General features: G+C 56.9%; 2 protein-coding genes across 8 annotated transcripts; one reads left to right on the top strand and one right to left on the bottom strand.

Annotated features, from left to right (window-relative positions):
- Positions 1-453: 453 nt before the first annotated feature.
- Positions 454-11,262, bottom strand: ZNF362 (zinc finger protein 362). Of its 7 annotated transcripts, none has more exons than XM_084220264.1 (10): positions 10,987-11,261; positions 9,067-9,151; positions 7,032-7,232; positions 4,088-4,151; positions 3,708-3,954; positions 3,301-3,622; positions 2,978-3,202; positions 2,119-2,197; positions 1,886-2,044; positions 454-1,809 (listed from the first exon to the last, which is right to left on the bottom strand). In XM_084220264.1, the coding sequence occupies exons 4-10, from the start codon at positions 4,148-4,150 to the stop codon at positions 1,693-1,695; spliced, it is 1,212 nt and encodes a 403-aa protein (XP_084076390.1). In that variant the 5' UTR covers position 4,151; positions 7,032-7,232; positions 9,067-9,151; positions 10,987-11,261; the 3' UTR covers positions 454-1,692. The 7 variants fall into 7 exon arrangements, with proteins under 7 accessions (XP_084076390.1, XP_084076391.1, XP_084076394.1 ...); XM_084220265.1 differs by lacking the exon at positions 10,987-11,261 and adding an exon at positions 9,262-9,286; XM_084220268.1 differs by lacking the exon at positions 7,032-7,232 and having other exon boundaries at positions 10,987-11,262.
- A 5,667-nt stretch (positions 11,263-16,929) lies between these two features.
- Positions 16,930-23,736, top strand: LOC311162024 (E3 ubiquitin-protein ligase TRIM62). The gene is made up of 6 exons (XM_084220127.1): positions 16,930-17,085; positions 18,693-19,108; positions 20,140-20,235; positions 21,613-21,869; positions 21,943-22,058; positions 23,039-23,736. The coding sequence occupies exons 2-6, from the start codon at positions 18,701-18,703 to the stop codon at positions 23,587-23,589; spliced, it is 1,428 nt and encodes a 475-aa protein (XP_084076253.1). The 5' UTR covers positions 16,930-17,085; positions 18,693-18,700; the 3' UTR covers positions 23,590-23,736.
- The last annotated feature ends 482 nt before the right edge of the window (positions 23,737-24,218 follow it).

The raw sequence follows: 24,218 nt of genomic DNA, 5'->3' as shown, positions 1-24,218 counted from the left end.
GGTGGTGACATATCCTTGGAGCTGGTGACCATGGAGATGGTACCCACTGTGACAGGTCCCTGAGGCTGGTGGCTACTCTGTGGTGACCCCAGAGCTGTGGCCACGATGAGGTGTCCCTGGAGGTGGTGACAGGTTCCTGGAGGTCCCCAGGTGGCCACACAGGTCCCACCAGAGTTCGTGGCCACAGTGAGGTGTCCCAGGCCAGAGTGGACTGTCCCCAGAGCTGGTGTCCCCAGCAGGACCAGGAGCACTGTGCACCCCTCTCCCTGGGGAAACTGGGGACAATGCCCCTGCTGAGATGACCCACAGCTTCACCCTCCCCTCCTGCAGCCCCACAGGGACCAGGCACCCCCTGTGTCCCCAATGTTCCCACAGGGGAGTCCCCTCCCGCCATCTTTCCCCTCCTCCCCCCAGACATAACCCCCCAATTTCATTAATTTTTTATTTTTTTGTTCTCTTTTATTCTCTTTTTTTGGAAAGGGGCTGGGCTGAGGGTTTCATTCCTTTTCCACACTGTGAGGCCGTGGCCCGCCCAGCTTCTCCAGGAACCACAATGCAGGATGGGGGATGGCAACAACAGGGACAGGGGCAACTTTTTGTCCATTTTCTCCTCTTTTTTCTTTTTTTTTTTCTTTTTTTTTCCCTTTTTTAATAAGGTACCAACTAGCTCTAGGGAGGCCTGGCCTGGCTGGGCAGCGAGGAAAATAAAAAAGCCCCAAAATTTGGGGGAAGGGGAGAAAAAAGGGGGGGCTAAGTGTATAAGAGGCATATTTACACAGTATTAACATGCTGACAAAAAAGGTTACAATATTGATATCGTACAACATTGAGGGGAGAAATAATGGGGGGTAAAAAATAAGGGGACAGGGGGTAAAAATAATAGGGGGGGTAAAAAATAACAGAGGGGTTAAAAATTAATAAAAGGTAAATAAAACACCCTGAAAAAAAAACAACAAAAAACCCCAAAGAAACGCTGAGTTAAGGCTTAAAAAGTGTATAAAAAATAACACAGTTAATATCCAAAATGAACCAAAAAGTACAGAATATAGATGAGTTTGGGGGGAGTGCCCCCCGGCTCTATACAGGGGGTATGTACAGGCAGGCACAAGGCAAAGCGGGGGGACCCCCGAACCCCCCAAAACTGGGGCTGCGGAATGGGGGGGCCGTCACCAGGGGGACGCAGCTCTGCCCGCGGCTTCGCCCTCGAAAGGGACCCCAAAAGAACACAAAAAACCCCCAAAATGGTTAAAAATCAACCCCAAATGAAGGCGCTTGGGCCCAGAGTCTGTGGGGGGGGTGGGGGGTGGTGGGACTTTTCCCCCCCCCCAGCTGCTTTTTGCTCCATCCACGGTTCGTTTTTGGGGTGAATTTCTGGTCTTTTTAGCAGCACCAAGTTCTTGGCCAATAAATATATATATATATATATTTGTATCCAAAAATGGGGGGTGGGGCCTGGCAGGGGGGACACCCCCAACCCCACTGCCCCCCCAAAGAAAACCAAACCGCAGAGATTCAAAGTGCTCTGAAACCGTCTTTGGATGTCACCAAACCTGCGGGAGCCGGGCAGGAGCACGGCCCGGGCGTGGCCCGCGGCGCTGGGGGTCTCGTCCTCCTCCTCCTCCTTCTCCTCCTCCTCTTCCTCCTTCTCCTCTTCCTCCTCCTCGTGCTGGGGGGGTCCTGTCCCCTCCCCGCTTAGATGAGGGAGATCCGTACGGGAATGCCGGGTGACTCCGTCCGCTGCGGCGAGTGCTGGCTGACCAGGTGCTCCACCACCGTGTGTTTGGACATGTGCTTCATCAGATAGGTCTCCTGTGGGGTGGGGGGCACAGGGGTGAGCGGGGGGCTGGGGGCCACGGGCAGCCTTCGGGGCAGCCCCCGTGCTCACCGAGGTGTAGGCACGGCCGCACATGCTGCAGCAATAGGCCTTGGCGTGCTTGATGGCGTGTGCAGACAGGTGGATCTGCAGCGAGGCCGAGTCCGTGTACGCCCGGTAGCAGTTGGGGCACTTGTAGGGCTTGTCCTTGTTGTGCTGGCGCTGGTGGGACTGAGGGGACACAGGGAGTCAGGGGGGGACCACGGCGACCCCGTGCCCCCTGCCCCGGGTCCCCCCACACTGACCTGGAGGTTGGAGAGCTGGGTGAAGGCCTTCTCGCAGCCGGGGTGCGGGCACTTGTAGGGTCTGTCGCCGGTGTGGATTCTGGGGACACACACATTGTCACTGTCACCGCCCCTTCCACCACCAGGGACAGTGCCAATCCCATCCACGGGGTCACATTGGAGTGGGGGGTTACAGTGACATCTGTGCCCCAGGAGGTGACAGGGGAGAAGCGAGGGAGACATGGGGCTGAGAGATGGGGACTGGGAGAGGATGGAAGTGCTGGACACTGAGTGCGGAGATGGACTGGCATGCACGGACAGATGACATGGTGGGGTCAGCTGAAGGTGGTGGGTGCACGGGGGTGTGGTGGGGATGGAGAAAGTGGTGGGAAAAAGCACAGTGGAGATGGCTGAGTATGATGGGGGCAATAAAGGTAATGAAGATGATGAGCATGGTGGCAATGGTGAACATCGTCAGAAAGAAGGTAGGGGAGACAATGGAGGTACCGGAGAGCAGGAAGGTGGTGGAGATGTTGAGCACAGTGGGGATAATGAAGGCTGTGGTGTCAGACTGGCATGGTGGGGATGGTGAAGGTAGTGGAGATGATGAGCATGGAAGAGCCCATGAAGTGCTGAAAATTATTTGTGTGGTGGGGATGATAAAGGCAATGGGGACAGCCAATGTGGGGGGAATCAATGAGCATGATGGAGACAATGAAGGTGCTGAAGATGATGGGGAATGATGATGAAGGGAATGATGGCAGCAGGACCAACAAGCAGAGCAGGGCCATAAAGGATGTCAGGAAAGATTGGTGGGTGTGGGGTGTCCCTCCCTGGCCAGCAGGAACAAGTGTCCCCAGCCCCTGGGTGGGGCCCTCACCGGGTGTGCTGCTGGAGGTGGGAGAGCTGGCGGAAGGACTTCTCACAGTAGGAGCAGTGGTAGGGTTTGACGCCCAGGTGGATGCGCAGGTGCTGGGCCAGGTAGGAGGCATTGGCGAAGGACTTGGAGCAGTGGGGGCACTTGTGGGGCTTGGCCTCTGTGTGCGACTTGGAGTGGATCTGCATCTCCGACTTGGTGAAGAACGTCAAGGGGCAGACCTTACACCTGGAGGGTGTGGGGGAGAACCCCGCAGGGACCGGGCTGGGGCGGGGGGGCTCCCCGCCATCGCCCCCGGCCCCCACAGCGGGCGGGGGTGTGCCTACCTGTACGTCTTCCCCTCTTTGGCCGTCTCCCCTGAGGCCAGGATGGGGTAGGGCACCACCAGCACCGGCGGTCCCGAAGGGTTTTCCGCCTTGATCTTCTTCCGGCCCCGCTCAGCCTTGGGCGCTCCCAGCAAGCCGTGGCCCTGGATTGTCTTGATGGAGTCGAGGAGGGGGGGGCTGGTGATTCCTGAGATTAGGGTGGGCGAGGAGGCGATGAGGCGGCTCTGACTGGTGGAGGTGGGGGTCGAGGGGGTGGTGGTCCCTGTTCCCGGGCTGGATTCCGAGGTGCTGACGGCCGGTGCACGGGATGCCAGCCCCAACCCTGGTGGGCAACAGGATAGAGCATTAGTTCTGAGGGGACCCACATCCCCGCCTGCCCCCCAGAGTGGCGGGACCAGTGGCAGTACCTGTGACGGTGCTGGTGGCCGGCCGGGCGTGCAGGGCCACGTCAGGCTGGGGCACGGCCTGGGGGTGCAGCCCCGGCACCTGCTGCAGCTTTGGCAGGGACATGATGGACTGGCTGCTCTCAGCGGGCGAGGGGGGCACCAGGAGGGGCTGCTGCGAGGCCACCGAGGTGGGAGGCAGGTGTGGGGGGCGGATCTTCTCCGCCATCAACTGCTCCTTGATTTTGTTTATCAGGACCAGGTTGTCCAGCTGATGGGATAGAAGGCAGACAGGTGGGTGAGGGCAGAGGAACTGGGATCCCTGGGACTCCCAGCCTCCCCCTCAGTGTTCTCCACATCCATTCATCCTCCCCCCTCCCAAAATCCCGGTGCAGGGGTCCTACCTGGCTGGGCATGGTGGGGGGGGGTGGCCAGAAGTAGGGGTTGTTGAAGCGAGGCTCCGCCATCCTGGGGAGAGAGGGGGTGGTTATGGGACATTGCTGGCTGCCACATGGTCCCCCCGCCCTTCCACCTTGAACCCCCCAAAACAAACCATCACACCCCCAAGAAGCAAGACCCAGACTCTGAGCAAAGGCAGGGAGCTGGTGAGGGGGGCAGGACTGGGGAACCCCCTGAGCATCTTCCCCGATGAAAACTTGGGGACACCAAGCACCTGCTTGCTTGAAGACCACAAAACTCTGGTGAGTGCACTAGGACACTATTTGGAAAAGGAGGAAGCTGAAATTTGGGGAAAACCCACAAGTCTCCCAAGCTCTGGAAGTATTTCTCCCATCCAGGAAGGGATTAGAGGTGGATAGGACACTGCCATAGGAGAGGGCAAGCACAGCAGCACATTGAACCCAACAGCAATCCCAGCTGAATCCCCCTAAAAGTGAAGTGCCTGTGACACCCAGGAGCAGCTCAACAGGAACACCAGGAACCAGCAGGGCTGGGAGATTTATGAAGACGCTTGAAGGTGTTGGGAAAATTCATTCTAAATCCATCTTTGGGTAATGGGAAACAGCTGGAAGGAGGCAGCAAGAGGATGATCCCAGCACAGCAGCCCATAGCATCACCAGGCATCACCACCCCAGCAAATCCCATTATGGGGCATGAGGATAAGCATCTATAGGATCCTGATGGGATGTATGGGAGAGGGTCCCCCAGGAGCTCTGGCTCCAAAATAAACCAGGCCATGGCAAGGAATCCAGGAGAAACTAGAGCGATGCCTCCAGCAAAGTGCATCCCCAGAAGCTTTGGGGGCGGCAGGATTTGGGGATGATGAGCCTTCCTCCTCTTCCTCCTCACACTTCCTGTCCCAGGTTTCAAACACACTCTGAGTACCCCATAGGCAGATGGGTGGCACCCAGACAAGGGGAATCCTGGTCCCATCAGAATGTAACATCCCAGCAGCTACCCCAGCCTGAAGAAGCTGTGGGATGGACCATGCCCATTTTGGGAGGAAACCAAGGCAGGGAGGAAGGAACCACCTGCCCCTTGCACTACGGAGCAGCCTGGCACAGGACAAGGCGTGTTCCAGGGTATCAAGGAATGGGAGCAATTTCTCATGGCAGACCTCAACACCACAGAGTGTCCAGGACACCACCCAGGCATCGGCTTTGGGAATTCCCCTTCCCAGTCTTGAACCATTCCAGGTCACCTCCCACTGCTCAAGCACCGAATTTTAGGGTTTTGAAGCGATAGCAGGTCCAGAGTGGCACAGAGGGAGCCACAGAACAGGAATTCACTGGGGATGTTAAATGCACCTTCCCATGCACGGACGCAGCCGCTGCCAGCTATTTTGTGTAATTATATATGTACCCACAGGCCGCCCACAGCGTGCATTTACCCACTGGCTACATGTGTGTGTGTATATATACACACATAGATAAGATCTCTTGGGATGATGGGCACGGGATGAGGGAAGCCGGTGCCAGCATGAGGGGCTGGACACCAGGAACCAGGGACAAAAGCAGAGCTGGCAGCAGGGAATCCCTTGTGTAGAGACAGGCAGGGAGCAGGAGCTCAAGCAGGAGGGCTGTGAGCCCCCTAGGCATGACCAAGCACCCCGGCACCAATCCCACACCCCAGAGCAGCCGTGGGAAAACAGGAAACTGGAGCTATGATTAGAAAAGGGTTTTTTGGAGCTGATCCCCCATCTCAGCAGGTGCCCCGTGACCTCTGTCCTTCCCATCCGTCCATCTGTCCATCCTTCTCCCTGTCCCAACAGCATGCCGGGCTCCAGCGGAGCCAGCAGCAGCACCCAGACGGATCAAAGCCACCGGCGTGGCCCCCGAACCACCACCAGGACACAGCACCAGGCCCTACATCAGTCCCAGCATCCTTCCTGCAAAGCTGGAGCAGGCTGGAAAGGCACAAAGGGTATTTTGGGGAGAAAAGCACAAATATCACGTGTTTCCCCACCCCCACCTGAGGAGGGCTTACTAAAGAAATGAGAAATTATTTGCAAAACCACCACACTCGGAGCTGGATGAACAAGAGGGAAGAAATGGTCGGCGTTGCCAAAATAATTATAAAAATCCCTGTTCCTGTCCCGATTTAATGTTACAAATTGTGCAGTGTTTCGTCGGGAGCGGCGTCCCCTTCTCTGGGGCTGGGAAACGGAGTGGGAGGGGGAAGAAGGCAGATGGAAAAAAAAGTATATATATAAAAACTCCCTTTTTCTCTATTCTCAGCTAACTATGAAAAATGGAAGCTGACATGCAGCAAAGGTGGAAAAAAAAGAAAATCCATTAAAATGGAAATTATGAAGGGTAGGGAATGCTGCGGCACGTCTCCCCCCGGCTCTGCAGGGCACAGGGGGGTGGTAGGGCTCTCTGTGCCCCCCCAGTTTTTTGGCTGGGCAGGGGGTAACATCTCTTGGGTAACATCTCCAGTGGCGTGGGGTCCTGTGGTCCAAACCATGGTGGGAAGAGCCCCTGACATCCTCCACAGGCACCAGATTTGGCTGCTGAGGGGTTGTCGAAGGTTATCCCCAGGGACAAGGTGGGTGCCCAAAGCATGGTGGAGACCCCAAGCAGCCCAGCCAGAGGAGAGGGATGTGGGAAGAGCAAGCAGGAAGATGCACAGAGCCCCAAAACCACGGGCTGAAACCCAAATTCCCCAGAACAGCACAGCACCCGGCATCACCGCTCAGCCAGGCCAAGGGGGGAAGCAGCAGCACCCTAAAAAGAGACCAAAAGCCTCCTGGCCTCCGCACCCACGGGGAGGGAAGAGCAGGAGAAGCCGGCAAGCCAGGGCTGGGGGTGGCGAGGGGAGAGCAGGGGCAGTGGCAGCGAGGGGGCGGCGGTGCCGGGGCCGTCGGGGTCGGCGGTGGTTGGTACTCACAGGGTGGCCTCTGGAGCCAGGTGGGCGCAGCTGCCTGGGGAGACGTGTCGCTGAGGCTCCAGATTGATGGGAGGTAGATGATGGCACGGGTGGGCACGAGCTCACTAGAGCCTTCCAACTTCCTACCCAACTGCCGCTAAGTCAAGCTACAGTTCTCTAGGGAACGCCTCTACCTTGGCAGCCCTCTCTGTCTCGCCTTCGCTGAAATAAAAAGAAACAAGAGATTTCTTTTCACGCCACCGCCGAGAGAAAAGGGGCAGCTCCCAGGGACCGGTGAGCGACCACCAACCTGGTACAGCCTGAAAGTGGGGGGTCTGGGAGGAGAGGGGAGGGATTTGGGGTGATCAGAGCAGCACTTGGTAGCTGAACGTGTCCTCGACCAAGCAAGACACTGAGTTTGGTGTCCCCGAGTATCCCAGCAAGAGCATCAGGGCAGAGGTCCCACCCCCCCATGCCAAGCGGCGAGTGCAGGAAAGCCGGCGGCAGCCAGAGACGGCGCACTGGGGAGAACCGAGCCGGGGCACGGATGTACCCTGAGCCTTCCCCACCCAAATCCCAGCACGTCCTTCCCAACACAGCCCAGACCAGGGATGATCCCTGGGCCGGGGAACCCAGCTCTGCCTTCCACCATGCCTCAGCTTCCCCCCAAAACACAAAGCCATGGGCCCTGTCCCCTCTTAAGAACAAGTTTCCCTGGGGTTCACCTGGAGCAGGAGGAGTTTTGGAGGGAAAGCAAGTGCCCATCCACAAAACCTGCGTCCCAAAGCCACCAGGGTAGGAACCAGCATCTAGCACCATCCTCAGGGGAATGCACATCCCTCCTGCCCAGACTGTCCTCATAGAGGAAGGATTCACCCCAAGGCGAAGGGGCAGAAGGCAGGCATGGCTGCGAAGCAGGAACGCCAAGCGAGCCCCCTGTGGCTCGGGGAGGGGGTGGCCTGCACACCACAAGAATTCACCCAAGATGGAACCAATTAAACCCCCGGCTTCCGCCCCCCGAAGGGCCCTGGGCTGGGGCTTCTCCTGCATTTCCAGCAAAACCAACCCAAAATGAGCCCCCAGCCTGGACTGAGGGTCCCTGTGCAGGAAAAGGGGTGCACGCAGCAGGGTGAGGAACCAAGCACCAATGGCAAGCGGGAGGGGAGGCAAAGCCACGCTGGACACCCCCACACAGTGCCCAACTCGGGGGTGCAGGAGGGGGGACCAGGGTGGCAACACTCCCAAAAGATGGGGGCCAAGGCGGTGTGACCCCAAATCCACAGTCTGGGTCCAATGACCCAGCGGAGGGGACACGGGGACAGCCCGCAGGGAGACCCAGAGCCCATGAGGTGACACACCAGACACAGGGCACACATGCCCCACAAAACACACCACTCCCCAGCCTGAGGGGGTCCTGCTCCCCCAGACCTCAAATACACCCACCCCCCCAAAAGAGACCAGCCAGGCACCCTGCAAGGCAAAGGCAGCACCGCAAACCAGCCCGGGGCAAATGCCCACCCCCAGCAGCACGGGGGGGTCACTCCTGGGTTACAGCACACAGGGAAACCGAGGCACAGGCAGGGGATCACCCTGAGGAGGGAGTGAGAGCACCGAATCCAACATGCACTTGTCCTGACATCGCGCCCAATGACCAAAAATCCACATTTTTAAGGGAAAAAGCAGAAAGTGGGGGGGTTGAGGGTGAACATTATTATTTTATGCATATAAAGGCACATTACTTAAAAGGGAAATATCAAGGGGTCACACATATGCTGGGAGCGGGGCCCCCTCCGTGCAGAGGGGGTAGGCAAGGAGTCCCTCACACCCCCAAAATACCCCAAAAAAACACCATGCCCCTGCTTATATAGAAATACATACATACACATATAATACCTGGATTCTGGTGTGCATATTTCTATTATTTTCAAAAGCACACACATCATCACATGCATGCACACCGTTGCATTAGCTGCTATTTTAAGCTGTAAATGTATAAAAGCAGGGCTTTTTATTTTTTTCCTCCCTGTGATCCCCTCGATCCAGCCATCATGCCCACCTCTGCGAGTACTGGCGTTGCTTCCCCTTATCCGCGTCCATCTCCAGCTCTAGCTGAGACCGGGTGCTGCACGTGGGGCGTTTTTCTACGGGGGGACAAGGAGGAGGACAACTTCACACACCCCGAACCCCCCGCCAGCCCCCGGCGCGCGAGATCCCACAGCGGAGGAACAAAAGCGAAGCGGCTCCGACCTACCCGACCCGTGGGAACGTGGGGTTTTGCCTGAAAATAGAGAGAAAACAACAAAAAAAAAAAAAAAAAAAAAAAAGAAAATAAAAACAAAACAAAACAAAAATAAAAAATAGTGGGTTTTTTTTATCGCCCCGCTCACCCCCGAGCTGTTGGGAAAGCTGAGGGATGGGGAGCTGGCTGGAAAACTGGGGGTGAAATCCATCCCCTTGCCCTGGACCCTCCGCCTCTCGGCAAATCGCATGCCGTGAGGGACTTAAAAAACTTTTTTACCTCTCTGCTAAAATATCACTTTATAATCTCAAAGGCCTCGGGCTTGAAGCCGCTTTCACCTGCTCCATCCTCCCCAGGTTAAAAAACCCGGCTGCTATCTGAAGGACTGCAGGCTTGGGGGGGGAAAAATAACCCAACAAGGAGCATCCTCCAACCTTGAAGGAAGAAAAAGAAATCAAAATCATCAAATTCATCATTCCTGGGTTCAAATCCATCACTGTAGCCACGCCGGCTCTAAGCTCCCCCCCCAGGCCCCCCGACGTGGCCAGGAGATTATGGATGTATAAATAGTATATGGCTAAATATATGTTGGAGAGGGACAGACAGACCTCTGGGACACAGCCACAGAAATTTGGGTCCCTCGCTAAAGCTGCCGCATTCCTGCCAAAAACGCCATGAAAAAAATATCTCCCCCCTCCATTAGACCTTCCAGCCAGCGAGACCACTTTTCTAGACAAAACCAGTTAATGCAGAAAACAGCGAGGAGAAGGAGGAAAAGAGGAAGGAGAAAAGGAATTAAAATGGTGAAAATTATAATAATGGTGATTATGATGATGGTAATGATAATATTCAGCCCCTGCGCTGCTTCTGCCACCTCCTGTAAGCAAAAAAAGTCAGAAAAAAAAGCCAAGAATGCATTAAAAAAGCAAACCCCCCCCCTCAAAACATGCAACATCCACAAAAATAGGTACGTTCGGCTGCAATTAACTTTTCCATTAGACCATCCAGAGGGAAAGAAAAAGGGAAAATCCTGGTAAATGGGTATTTTCCTCGATGTTCCCCCCCCCTTTCCCCCCCTTTTTTCTCTCTCTTTTCCTTCTTCTTCCTGCTTGGAGGGGGGTTGGCGGAATAATGATGATAATAATGAAAAAAAGAGGTGGAAAAAGGCGAAGTTTGGTTAAGTGAAGTTGAAATCCTCAACCTGGGAGGGGATTTGCGGGGGGGGGGGGGGGAGGTTTGCCAGACAAAAAGGCCGGGGGATGGGGGTGGAAGGGGGGGTTTGGGGAAGGGGGGGTGGGCCGGCTGGGTGCTCCCCCCACCCCCCCTCCATCCGCCGCCTCTCCCACATTCTCAGACGTTTTTATTAAAATTCGCAGACAAAAGGCAAACAAAAATGGCAGCCCCGGCTTATTTTTAAAACGCTAGGACGGGGACGCCATGTTCTGCAGGGCTGAGGGGAGGGGGAAGGGGGGTGAGGGGAAAAAAAGGAGGGAAATTTTTTTTAAATATTGATTTAGATGAAAAATGAATAAAAAGCAGCGCCGGGGCGGGGGGGGAAGGGGGGAGTGTGTGAAGGTCCCCCTTTTCCCGCTCGCCCCCGGGGTGAGGGGGGTTTCGGGGGGTTTTGAGGTGTTTTGGAGAGGGAACGGGGGGGTGGAAAGGGAGGGATGAGGGATATAAAAAAAAAAAAATAAAGCGAGGGGGGGAAGGTAAAAAAAAAAAAGACACTTCCTATACCGACAGCCATGGTGCCCCGCCGTCCCGCCGGCTCCGCCGCACGGAGGAAGATGGAGCCCCGCGCCGCCCCCCCGCCGCCGCCCCCGCCTCCGGCCCGCCCGGCCCCGCCGCCGCCACCGCCCGCCCAGGGACGGGCTGGGCTGCGCTGGGCTGGGGCACCCCGGCCCGAAGGGCTCCCCGGGGCCCGCAGCCCCCCGAAACCGCCGCAGCCCCAGGAGAGCTCCGCGAAGCTCCGCAGCCCCGGTTCCCTCAGCCCCGGGAAGGGTCCCCGGTGTCCGCAGCCCCGCAAGCCCTCTTGGCTCCCCAGACCTCGTCCGCTGCCCAAGCCCCCTCAGCTGTCCGCAGCCCCGGCAGGGCTCCCCAGAGCTCCGCCGCCCCTGATTCCCTCAGGCCCGGGAGGACACCACAGTGTCCACAGCCCCCCAGACCTCCTCAGCCCTATCGAGGCTCCCCGGTTCCCTCAGTCTCCAAAACCTCCTCAGCCGGCCGGTCCCCTCGGCCCCGGCAGGGCTCCCCGAACCTCCGCAGCCCCCCGAGCCCCCTCAGGCTTGTCAGGGCTCCCTGGTTCCCTCAGGCCCCTGAATCTCCTCAGCCGCCTCAAGTCTCCTCGCCCCCCAGATCCCCTCCGTTCTCAGCCTGCCCCGCTCCCTCAGCATCACCAGCCCGCCCAAATTCCTGCAACCTTCAAATCTCCTCAGCCCCTCAATTCACCTCAGTGCCCCCAAAATCTCCACAGACACCCATTTTCCCTCAGCCCCCAGTTCTCCTCAGCCCACCCAAAGTTCCTCAATGCCCTGTATCTCCTCAGTTCTCCTCTGACCCTGACAAGGCTCAGATCCCTCAAATCTCAACAGCACGGTTCCCTCACTGCCTCCAAGACTTCTCAGTGTCCTCACCTCCCCAAATGTCCTCGGAATCCCCCAAAATCTTCTCAAAGCCTCCAAATCTCCTCAGCCCCCGAGTTCCTCTTACACCACCCAAAGATCTTCAAATGCCCAGGTTGCCCTAGACCCTCAGTTTCACTCAGACCTCCAAATCTCAGACACCACCCAGATCCCCTCAGGCCCTCAGTTCCACTCAGATCCCCCCAAATCTCCTCAGATCCTCCAGATCCCTTCAGCCCCTTCCATTGTCCTCAGCCTCCTCCAGCCCTCCAAATCTCCTCACCCCCCCAGCTCCCTCACCCCCCAGGTCCCTCAGCACCTCCAGGACTCCTCAATGTCACCACCTCCCCAAATCTCCTCAGACCTCCCCAAAATCTCCTCAGACTCCCCAAAATCTCCTCAGACCCCCAGTTCTCCTCCTCTCCCCTAAAACTCTTCCACCCGATTTCCCTCAGCCCCTCCAAAAGCTCCTCGTGCTCCCAATTCCTCTCAGCCCCCCAAGCTGTCCATTTCCCCTCAGCCCACACAAAGCTCCTCAGAACTCCTGATTCTCTTCAGCCCCCTTGGTTTTCCTCAGCCCCCCTCAGTTCTCCTCAATCCCCCTGAACTCCCTTAGCCCCCCAAATCTCCTCAGCCCCCCACAGGTCCCAGCCCTACCTAGTTCCACTAACACCCCAACCCCCAGTTCCCCCTCTCAGCCCCTCTCTCTGGCTCCACAGCCCCATCAGGGACACCCCCAGTCCTCCCTGTACCTCCTCATCACCAATTCCCAGGCGGTCTCCAGCCCCTCTCAGGGTCTCCCCCAATCTCAGGATGCCCCCAGCCCCTCTATGGGTCTCTTGCCACTCCCCAAATCCACAGACACTTCACACAGGGGAAGGAAGAGTGGGGCAAATCCCATCCATTCCTCTTCTCCTAGGTCCAGGAGATTTACCCTGGAGCTTCTGAGTTTTCACTTTTAAAATCACTTTAAAAAAAAAAAAAATCCACAAAATTAAGGCCCTTTTTCATGTTTTCCCAAAATGTTCTGTCACAGAGGAGGATGGAGAGGAGAGGGATGTCCTGAAAGGATATGGTGCCTCCAAGAGAAGTGGGAAATGGGAAAGGATTAGGAATGGGATGGGATGGGCGCCCAAGAGGTCCCCATAGAGTGGACATAGCTTTGCAGCTGCCTGGGGTGTCAGAAGCCCCTGGAACAGGTTCTGGCCACAGCAATGGAGCTGGGACAGAGGCACCATCCCTTGTGGGACCTCTGGGCCTGTCCCTGGCCCTCCCCACATTCCCCCTGCTCTGTCGGCCCTCCAGCTGGGATTCCCCATCACCCAGCACTTCCCCATCCTGGAAGGTCCCCAGATCCATTAATTATCCATGACTCAACCGAGAACCTGAGCCAGCAGCTCCAAAACTCCCTTTTTATCTGATTTTTGGATATTGGCACCCAGAAGTTGCCACCCAGCACTGGTGTCACCCAAAAATAGAACACTGGGAGAGCTTGGATCCCCCCAGAGCTTCCCTGATGTCCGAGTTCACCCTCGCTGGGTTAATTTCCATCAGGGCTTTCACTTCTGCTGTGGGATTTTTTTTTTCCCTGTGATTAAGAAACTGGTGGTTTTAAACCTCGGCACCAATTTAGGCATTTTCTGATTTTTTTTTTTTTGCAGGGGGAATGGAGTTATCCAATCCCAAATCTGCACTGGGAGGAGATGGCGTGGGTCACTGCTGAGTTTGTGGGATCCACCAAGGATTGGTGAACATCTCCTGGGATTTTCCTTGTTGGGACTGGCTGGGATAAGTGACACTCCGGGCTTTTTTTCCGACCCTACTTTGGGTGGATTAATCTTGGGTGTGGGAAAGGGGCCCCTTTCCTGGGAAGGTGGTTGGTATGCAGGGAAAAAAAAAAAAAAAAAAAAGAACAACAAAACCCATGCCCAGCTTCATCCCAGGCTGGAAAATGAAGGAAATTAGTGCTTGCCTGCCGAAAAAACATGATTCCAAGACTGGTTTTGCTCCCAGGATAGATCCAACCGCGATTAAAAGGAACGGAAGGCGGGAGTGGAAGGAAATCATGCTGGAATCACCACCACAGGGTTTCGGCAAAGCCACAGGGTGTTAGACCTGCACAGAGCAGTGTGCCCTTCCTGTTCCACCAGTACCAGATCCATCCAGAACCTCCAGCTGATTCAGCAGAGAAAAGGAGATTTTTATGGGTGGCAAACTGGGATTTTGTGGTGAGAAATGTTGTCCCTGAGTGGTGACACTGGGATTCCCTAGAACTTTCCCACTGCTCCTGAAGCCTGTGTCCCGGATCACAGCACACACATGGAAAGGGAATTCTTTGGGAAACCTTCATCCCACCCACCTACTTGTTTCCTTCCCCAAAAATCCCTTGTTTTACATAAAAACATTGTTGGAAGCACCTACCAGAGTGGGCTCCCCTGGGATGGGTGGGCACACCAGGCATTGGGGATGCCAGTATTCCCAGTGCCAGCTATCCAGATGAGGGGAAATGCTCATTCCAGGCTTCTTGGCATTAGCAACCCCAAAAAGTAGGTTTTTCTCCCTGTATTGGCAGCGATGGAGAGTACAAAGGGCACTGTCTGATGCTGGTGTGAAGCAAACATGGAGGTTTTGGGCTGGAAAAAAAATCCCCTGAGGTGCCAGAATTTCCCATCTCCCTGCAAAGGGGAGAGCCCTTGGGCTCTAATTAGGTAACGAGTTAATTAGGATTAATTAGTTACTGTTTGCAAAGCACTGTGGAGATGAGAACTGTCGGTGTGGGGTAGCTTCCTGCTTCCTCTATGGAAGAGTGCAGGATCCTCCTTAGGAAGGGGGTCCATAAACCAAGTTGGGATTAAACTCAGTGGGATGGTGCACTCCGGGAGCAGGCGGGATGCTCCCGGCATTCCAGCAGGGATGTGTTTCCGTGCCAGGATGGAAACACACATGCCAAGAGCCGAGCAGGCACGTCCCGGCGTGCCCATCCCGCCAGCGGCAAGGGGGAACATTCCAGCACTGCGGCTCCTCGGGGCCTCCCTCCCTTCCCACCAGCATTCCCGGCACACGCAGCACACGTGGGGAGGAGACAGGTTTTCCCTGCCCGCCGGCTTGGCCGGATCACCCAGGCTCTTGCCACATTGGGGAATCCTCCAGCCTGCTGGAACCGCAGCAGGGAAGGGCTGTGTATCCCATAAAAAGATTGGGAATCAAGGCACGGTGGAGCCCCCCCGGCTCACACAGGGTTTACCAGGAGGTAACAAAGCCAATTTACTAATTAACTGGGATTAATTTCCCTGTTTGCCCAAACCACCCTGTGGTTTCCCTTCGTTGCCCAATGATCCGCCAGGATGAGTGTTGGCAGTGCTGGCTGAGTGCCACGTGCTCCAGTGGGATGATGCTCTCCGTTGCCCCAAATTCCTGGAAATTTCAGCCAAATGCTTAGGATACAATTAAAGAACCCATTAACTACATGGGATGGGATCCCCTAGCCCTGAATCTGAATCTGGGGTGAAAAAAGGATTTTTCCTTCTTTCAGTGGTTATTTGATATCATTCCAGCTGTTCCTCAGTCCCCAGAGGGTCCCAGAGGGGAGACATGACCTGAATTCCTAAAGCAGGAAAACAAGCAGGAAAAAAAAACAAGACCATGTGGGTTTGTTATATTTTTCTAGCTGTTTCCAAGCTTTTGGGGCCTAGCAGGAAGAGGAGCAGAATGGATGGTTATTCCCTGGAAGGGGATAACCAGGAGATGGGGTGTAGCTGTGTTTGGGGGGGAGGGAAGGGGGGTGCCAGCAGTGGAGGGGGGTGATCCAACAGTGAAAGCCAAGCAGTTTGTTCCTGCTGGCTGTTGGCCAGACAGTCACACCTCTTCCCAAATATGCAGCTCAACTTTCCCTCAGGAACTGTGTCCCCTTCCCCACTGCTCCCTCCATCTTCCAGCCCCCCTAACCCCCACCCCAGGGTTCCTCCTTTGTCTCTCTGGTCCCTCAAGGGGGGAGTGAAGGATCCCTGGGGATGCCACGGGGTAGAAACCTCGTTATGGGGCAGGCAGTGCTGCCACTGGTCCCAACTGGTCCCACCATGGCCAAGCATGGTGATGACACAGTAGATGTGTGCCACCCAAAACTGCTCTCTGTGATTTGTGGCTAAATTGGTACATTTGGGGGGAAAGCAGTGTTCTCTCAGCAATTGGTTTGTCAGTGTCAGCTGTGGGGTCACCTGGCTCTGGTCCCTGGTGGGCACAGAAAACTGGGAGGAAGAGAGGGATGGAGGGGCAGGAGTACAGGGGCACAGAAGGATAGGCAGGATGGATAAACAAATGGAGAGACAGAGGGATTAAGGGCTGGACAAGAGGTGGATGGAAGAACAAGGGTCGGATGGATGGATGGATGGATGGATGGATGGATGGATGGATGGATGGATGGATGGATGGATGAGAGTCCAGGGGGGTGGACAAATGGATGGATGAAGGTTTTAAGAACTGCATGGGGAGATGGGTGGACAGGGTAACAAGGAGATATGGAGGGATTGATGGAGGGCCAGAGGGAGGGGGGAGTGGATAGAGGGATACAGAATGGGAGGCATGGATGATTGGACAGGGGGACGGACAGAGAGTTGGGTGCATGGACAGACGGGTGGAGAGAGGGACAGGACAGATGAATGGATGGATAGAGAGATTAAGGTCTGGAAGGAAAGAAGGTTGGACAGGGGACCGAGAGGTAGGTGGAAGGATGGATGGAAAGATTAGAGGACAGAGGGACAGAACGACAGATGGACAAATGGATGGATGAAGGGCTGGACAGGCAGATAGCAGGGTGGAGGAGAACGGGATGGACGGAGGGACAGATAGGGATAGAAAAAGGGCCTAAGGTCAGGATGGGGAAGGGTCAGTGTCCGGCTGTCCAGACAGACGGACGGCACACGGCTGCCGAGGCCGTGGCCCCTTTAAGCGCCCCCCCGCGGGCGGCGATGGTACGCGCCTGTGAGGCCGCGCCGCGCGGGGGACAATGGGGTGGGGGCGGGCCCACTGTGGGCGCGGGGGGGGGGGGGGGGGGGGGCGGGCAGGAAGTGCTGCGCTGCCGCGCCCCCTCTTGCTCGCCCACCCCCGGCCCATCGCGGCGGGGCCGCTCTTGAGGCGGCGGCGGGACAGCGATCCCCCCGGCACCGCGATTCCACCGGCACCGGGGCACGGCACCAGAACAGCACCGGGCACCGGCTGGGTGAGGGCACCAGCGCCGGCGGCCGAGGGAGGCGCGGGGTGGCATCGGACGGGGTTGGCGGGGACCGGTCTCGAACCCGCGTTCGGCCGCGAGCGGGGGGCGGCTCGAACGCGGGGCTCCGGTGCAGCCGCCGGCAGCCCCAGCCCCGAGCCCCCCAAATCTACCCTCAGCCCCGACCCCGCCACGTCCAGCCTCACCACGGCCCCCAAATCCGGCCTGAACCCGAGCAACCCAAATCCAGCCTTAATCCTGACTCCCCAGAGCCAGCCTCAGCCCCGGAACCCAAATCCAGCCCCAGCCCCACCCACCCCTGTGCCCCTCATTCAGCCCCATCTCTGTCCCCCACCACTCAGCCTCAGCCAGGGCCCCCGATGCAGGCTCAGCCCCACCCCCCAATATCCCTGGTACCCCCGGTGCCCCTGTCAGACCAGCCGGCATGCTCTGTATCTGATTCACCCCCAGCCTCACTCCTGTTGCAACCCTATTGTGTCCCCTCCCAGCGTTGCTCTGATCACCTCTATCCCAAATCCACCCCACTACATCCTGATGCTCCCATTATCCCCATTGCATCCTGATCCTCCTAATGCAACCCCCCCCCCCCCAGCCCCGCCATTGTATCCTGACCCCCAGTTCCCCCCCTGCACTGCAACCCTATTGCAGCTTGGTTCCCCACTGTAACCCCCCATCCCCCTGTTGTGGCTTGATCCTCCTATTCCCTGCAGTGCGACCCTCTGAGTACCCCCAATTGCATCCTGACCCACTCTGTTCCCCACTTTGTAAATCCTCCAGCCCCTTATTGCCTCCTGACACTCCCATTTCCCCCACTGCAGCCCCTCCAGCCCCCATTGCATTCTAACCCCCACTTTGCCCCCTATTACAAACCTTGCACCCCCCCATTCCCACCTGACCCCCATCCCCCTTACTATCATCCTCACCCCTACTCCCTCATTCCTCCCTACCCCAAGTCCCACCATTCACCCCCTCAACCCCCCACCCCAAGCCCCAACTCACCCTCTCACCCTTAACTTCCCCCCACCCCAAACCCTCATGCGGCCTCTCCTCCTACAACTTTCCCCCCAGCCTCTTCCCACCCCGAGCCCTCTGCTCACCCTCCCAACCTTCCCTCCCAAGCTCCCACTCACCCTCTCACCTTCATCCCAAGGCCTCCACTCACCCTCTCCACCTTCAACCTCCCCCCATCCCTTTTACCTTCCACCTCAAACCCTCTCACTCACCCGCTCCCCATCAATCCAAGGCCTTCACTCACCCTCTCCCCTACAACTGCTTCTACCCTAAGCCCTCCTTTTACCCTCTCCCCTCTGAGGCTCCCTCATTCATCCTCTCTCCTCCACCCAAAGCCCCCTATTCACACTCAGTCCCCCATTCACCATGGTCCCCCTCCCCACAATCCCCCACTCAACTTCTCCCCAGCCCCCATACCCTGTGCTGCTCTCCCCCACACCCCCTGACCCCATGCCCCTCTCCCAGCCGCCCTGACTCTGTGCCGCTCTCCCCGGTTTCCCCTGACCCCGTGCCCCTCTCCCCAGCCCCCCCTGACCCCGTGCCCCTCTCCCCAGCCCCCCCTGACCCCGTGCCCCTCTCCCCAGCCCCAGCCATGGCATGCAGCCTCAAGGACGAGCTGCTGTGCTCCATCTGCCTGAGCATCTACCAGGACCCGGTGGGGCTGGGCTGCGAGCACTACTTCTGCCGCCGCTGCATCACGGAGCACTGGGTGCGCCAGGAGCCGCAGGGCACCCGCGACTGCCCCGAGTGCCGCCGCACCTTCCCTGAGCCCACGCTGGCCCCCAGCCTGAAGCTGGCCAACATCGTGGAGCGCTACAGCGCCTTCCCCCTGGATGCCATCCTGGGGGCCCAGCGCAGCCCCTTCCCCTGCAAGGACCACGAGAAGGTGAAGCTCTTCTGCCTCACCGACCGTGCCGTGGTCTGCTTCTTCTGTGACGAGCCGGCCGTGCACGAGCAGCACCAGGTCACCAACGTGGATGACGCCTTTGAGGAGCTGCAGGTGGGTTCCTGTGGGGTTCCCTACCCCGTTCCCTGCCCCAGGTGGATCCTGGGGGCAGCTGTATCTGCCTGGTCCCTCTCACTTCCGTGGTAGTGCCCTTCCCTTTTGACCCTGCACCCGTTCTGAGCCCATGGGCATTGGTCTTGTGGCTTCCTCCCATCTGTCTGTGCCTGCACCCCTTCTTCCATCCCTGCACCCCTTCTTTTCCCTCTCAGGGTCAGCCCTGTGCCTTCCTTCTGTATGTCTCTCTGTCCCTGCACCCCATCTCTCACCTTTGGGGTCAGTCCTGTGGCTTCTTCCAGTCCATCTGTCCCTGTACTGCTTTTCCTTCTCAGGATCAGCCCTGTGCCTGTGTCCTGTCATACTGTCTGTCCCTGCAGCCCTCCTGTCCCTGTGGGGGTCATCCCTGTGCTGTTTTCCTGTCTGTCCCTGTGTCCCTGCATGTCTTCTTTTCTTGTTGGGGTCAGTCCCATGCCTTTCCCCATCAATCTGTCTGTGCACCCCTCCTGTCTCCATGGGGGTCAGTCCTGTGACTTCCTCCTGCCCACATGTCCCTGAACCCTGTATTTCCCTGTGTTCCGTCTTTTGCCCACTGGAGTCAGTGCCATGCCTCCCTCCTGTCTGTCTGTCCGTCTATCACTCACCCCTCCTGTCCCCACTGGAGTCAGCTCCATGCCTTCCTCCAGTCAGTCTGTTCCCACAGCTCTTTTGTCTGTGTTGGGGCCAGCTCCATCCCTCCATCCCTCCATTCACACTTCTGCCGCTGTCCTCCTGGGATCCCCCTTCTCCATTGCCACTGGAGTCCTTGGGAACCCTCAAATCACCCCATGGCTGAGCTGTCCCCCAGGCAGGACCTTCCAATCCAGGACCTGTTACCCCCACCCCAGGCAGGACCCTCATTCCACTGGTGCCACTCATGGCCTGGCCATCCCACAGCCCCACAACCCCATGGTTGGTTTGGGTGGGAAAGCTCCCTGTGGGGATCCCTTTTTTCCCCCAAATCACCTATTTATGGGTTTTCCCTCCTTCAGCGGGAGCTGAAGGAGCAGCTCCAGGGGCTGCAGGAGAGCGAGCGTGGCCACACAGAAGCCCTGCAGCTCCTCAAGAAGCAGCTGGCTGAGACCAAGGTACGTGTGAGGACACCACTGTCACCCCTGGGGACCCCCACTTTTCCCTAGCCTTTCACAGCCCCCCAAAGCAGAATTGGGGTCAACCTCATTGCTACCCCGATGACACCCCGACCCTGACTCTCACCAGCCTGCTTTTGGAACTTCCAAACACTCCAAACTGGACAATTTCATGGATTTGCCAGATTTTTTCCTTCTCTGGTACCCCAATGGGGCTGCTCATCCCTATGTAATTTCCTGCAGGGCTGCTTGATTTACCTTTTTAATTAATTTAATTAATTATCTCTTCACTCAGCGGTTCAATGTCCAATGAGGTTCAATTTTCTCCCCATCCCCACCAGCAAGTGAGGTGGGGTTTTTTAGGTTTTAGGGGTTTTTTTTTTAGTTTTGGTTTCTTGGGGTTTTTTTCAGGGGTTTTAAGGTGTAATTTGAGGGATTTTAGAGTTTATTAGAGGGTTTTAGGGGTTTTTTTAGGGTTCTTAAAAGGTCTCTTTAAAGGTTCTTTATGAATTCTTTAAGACCTCTATGAATTTTTTGTGAGGTTTTGTCAGGGTTCTTTTGGAGATTTGTTTCAAGGTCCTTTGGAAGGTTCTTGTAGGGTTATTTTAGGTTTCTTGGGGAGATTCCTTAAGGAAGGCTTTTTTAGGATCTTTGGGAGGTTCTTTTAGGTTCTTCAGAAGGTTCTTTTAGGGTTACTTTAGGGTTCTTGGGGGGTTCTTTTAGGGTTCATAGGAAGGTTTTTTTAGGATTCTTTTAGGGTTACTTTAGGGTTCTTGGGGGGTTCTTTTAGAGTTCATTGGAAGGTTTTTTTAGGATTCTTTTAGGGTTACTTTAGGGTTCTTGGGTTCTTTTAGGGTTCATTGGAAGGTTTTTTTAGGATTCTTTTAGGGTTACTTTAGGGTTCTTGGGGGGTTCTTTTAGGGTTCTTTGGGAGGTTTTTTTAGGATTCTTTTAGGGTTACTTTAGGGTTCTTGGGGGGTTCTTTTAGGGTTCTTTGGGAGGTTTTTTTAGGATTCTTTTAGGGTTACTTTAGGGTTCTTGGGGGGTTCTTTTAGGGTTCTTTGGGAGGTTTTTTTAGGATTCTTTTAGGGTTACTTTAGGGTTCTTGGGGGGTTCTTTTAGGGTTCTTTGGGAGGTTTTTTTAGGGTTCTCCTAGGTTTTTTTGGGGAAGTTCTCCTAGGTTTCTTTGGAAAGCTCTTTGGGTGGTCTTCTAGGATCCTTTCAGTCCATTTCTTAAGGGCGCGCGATCAAATCCACCCTCGCGGCCCCCAGAATTCCCTGATCCGATGCCCTTTTAGATATTTATTTGGGGATTAAGGCACTCCTGGGTTGACCAGCCCAGCTTTGGGTGCTCCTAACCCCCCGTTGCACCCCAAGTCCTCAGCCAAGAGCCTGCGGGCGACCATCGGGGAGGCGTTCGAGCGGCTGCACCGGCTGCTGCGGGAGCGGCAGAAGGCCATGCTGGAGGAGCTGGAGGCCGACACGGCGCGCACGCTCAGCGACATCGAGCACAAGATCCAGCGCTACAGCCAGCAGCTGCGCAAGGTCCAGGAGGGCACCCAGATCCTGCAGGAGCGCCTGGCCGAGGCGGATAAGCACGTCTTCCTGGCCGGCGTGGCGTCCCTCTCCGAGAGGTGGGTGGCGGCGAGGGGATGGCGGGGTCCCCGGTGTCACCCCCGCCTCGGCACCGTGTGTTCTTCTCTGCAGGCTGAAGGGGAAGATCCACGAGACCAACCTGACCTATGAGGACTTTCCCACCTCCAAGTACATGGGCCCGCTGCAGTACACCATCTGGAAATCCCTCTTCCAGGACATCCATCCTGGTGAGGGCGTGGGGATGGGGGAGTAGCAAGGGATGGGGAGATCGCCGGGGACAGAAACACGGCAGTGAGGGATGGGGAAGGGGACATCACATGTCACTGACAAGGGATGGAGACATTGCTGCTGAGGGTCTGGGACATCAGTGATGAGAGGAGCAGGGAAACACCAGTGAGGCACAGGGAACATCACTGAGGAGCTGGGGCTGTTTAGCCTGGAGAAGAGGAGGCTTTGAGGTGACTTTATTGCTCTCTACAACTTCCTGAAGGGAGGTTTAGGTTTTTTTGGGGAGGTTCTTCTAGGCTTCTTTGGAAAGCTCTTTGGGTAGTTCTTCTAGGATCCTTTCATTCCATTCCTCAAGGGAGGCTGTACACAGGTGGAGGTTGGTCTCTTCTACCAGGCAGCACTGACAGAACCAGAGGACACAGTCTCCAGCTATGTCAGGGAAGGGATAGGTTGGACATTAGGGAGAAATTTTTCATGGAAAGAATAACAAAGTACTGTAATGCTCTTCCCAGGGAGGTGGTAGAATTGCCATCTCTGGAAGTGTTTAAAAAAAGCCTGGACGTGGCACTTGGTGCTATAGTCTGGTTGAGGTGTCAGGGCATGGGTTGGACTCGATGATCTTGGAGGTCTCTTCCAACCTCATCATTCTGGGATTCTGTGACCATGAGGGATGAGCATGAGGACAGGACACCCCAGTGAAGGATGGGGAAGGGGACATCACCTGGAAGGGAACAGGATGTCACTGACAAGGGATGGAGACATTGCTGCCAAGGGTCTGGGACATCAGTGATGAGGAGCAGGCACACACCAGTGAGGGACAGGGGACATCACTGACAAGGGATGAGCATGAGGACAGAACACCCCAGTGAAGGACAGGGACAGGGCCACCCTGGTGACCCTCACCCCGGTGGGACAGAGCACCTGGGCTGGCTCCAGGGCTGCACTAACCCTCATTCCCCCTCTGTCCCTGCTGTGCCAGTGCCAGCAGCGCTGACGCTGGACCCCGGCACTGCCCACCACCGCCTCATCCTGTCGGACGACTGCACCATCGTGGCCTACGGCAACCTGCACCCGCAGCCGCTGCAGGACTCGCCGCGGCGCTTCGACGTGGAGGTGTCGGTGCTGGGCGCCGAGGCCTTTGGCGCCGGGGTGCACTACTGGGAGGTGGTGGTGTCCGAAAAAACCCAGTGGATGATCGGCCTGGCCCACGAGGCCGTGACCCGCAAGGGCAGCATCCAGATCCAGCCGAGCCGCGGGTTCTACTGCATCGTGATGCACGACGGCAACCAGTACAGCGCCTGCACCGAGCCCTGGACGCGGCTCAACGTCAAGGGCAAGCTGGAGAAGGTGGGCGTCTTCCTGGACTACGACAAGGGGCTCCTCATCTTCTACAACGCCGACGACATGTCCTGGCTCTACACCTTCCGGGAGAGGTTTCCCGGGAAGCTGTGCTCGTATTTCAGTCCTGGGCAGAGCCACGCCAACGGGAAGAACGTCCAGCCGCTGCGGATCAACACCGTCCGTATCTAGCGGGGGTTTTTGGGCTGTCCCCCGGCCCTGGCGGGTGTTTTCCCGCCCCAGGAACTGGTCCCGGTGCTGGGCAGGATCTGGCATTCCCCCTGCTGCTCTCGGTCCTGTGCTTCCAGGGAATCCCAGTGCGGGGGGCTGGGATATGGCAATAAAGGATTTGGAGAGAAGGGGCTGGGTGGTGGAGAGCCCCAGGGTGGGGGGGCTGGGCTGGGGGCACCGTGGGGTGTCATGGCAGGGGTGTGACACCGTGCCAGCGGTGCCGCACTGTGCTGGGAACATTGTGCCTTGGTCTGTGGCACTGTGCCATGGCAGGGGTGTGTCACCATGCTGGGGTGCCATGGCTGTCACACTGTGTCGGGGGTCACCATGCTGTGGGACATGTACTGTGCCACATGTACAGCACCGTGCCCTGCTGTGCCATGCCATCCGTGCTGTGCTGGGCCAAGCTGTGCCAGCCCTGGCGGGGCTCTGTGTGTATTGGAATGTACAGGGGGGTGTGTGGGAGCTGGGCAGTAGGGTGGGCTGTACAGAGGGTCTGATCTATGGGGAGTGGGCTGCATACAGGGGGTGCTGCGTGCCTGGGTGGGATACAGATGGGGTAGGCTGTGCTGTGTCGGGGTGGGCTATGT

Source organism: Fringilla coelebs, assembly GCF_963513975.1.
Source record: "Fringilla coelebs genome assembly, chromosome: 22".
NCBI classification, from domain to species: domain Eukaryota; kingdom Metazoa; phylum Chordata; class Aves; order Passeriformes; family Fringillidae; genus Fringilla; species Fringilla coelebs.
This window is presented reverse-complemented; position numbering and strand designations above follow the sequence as displayed.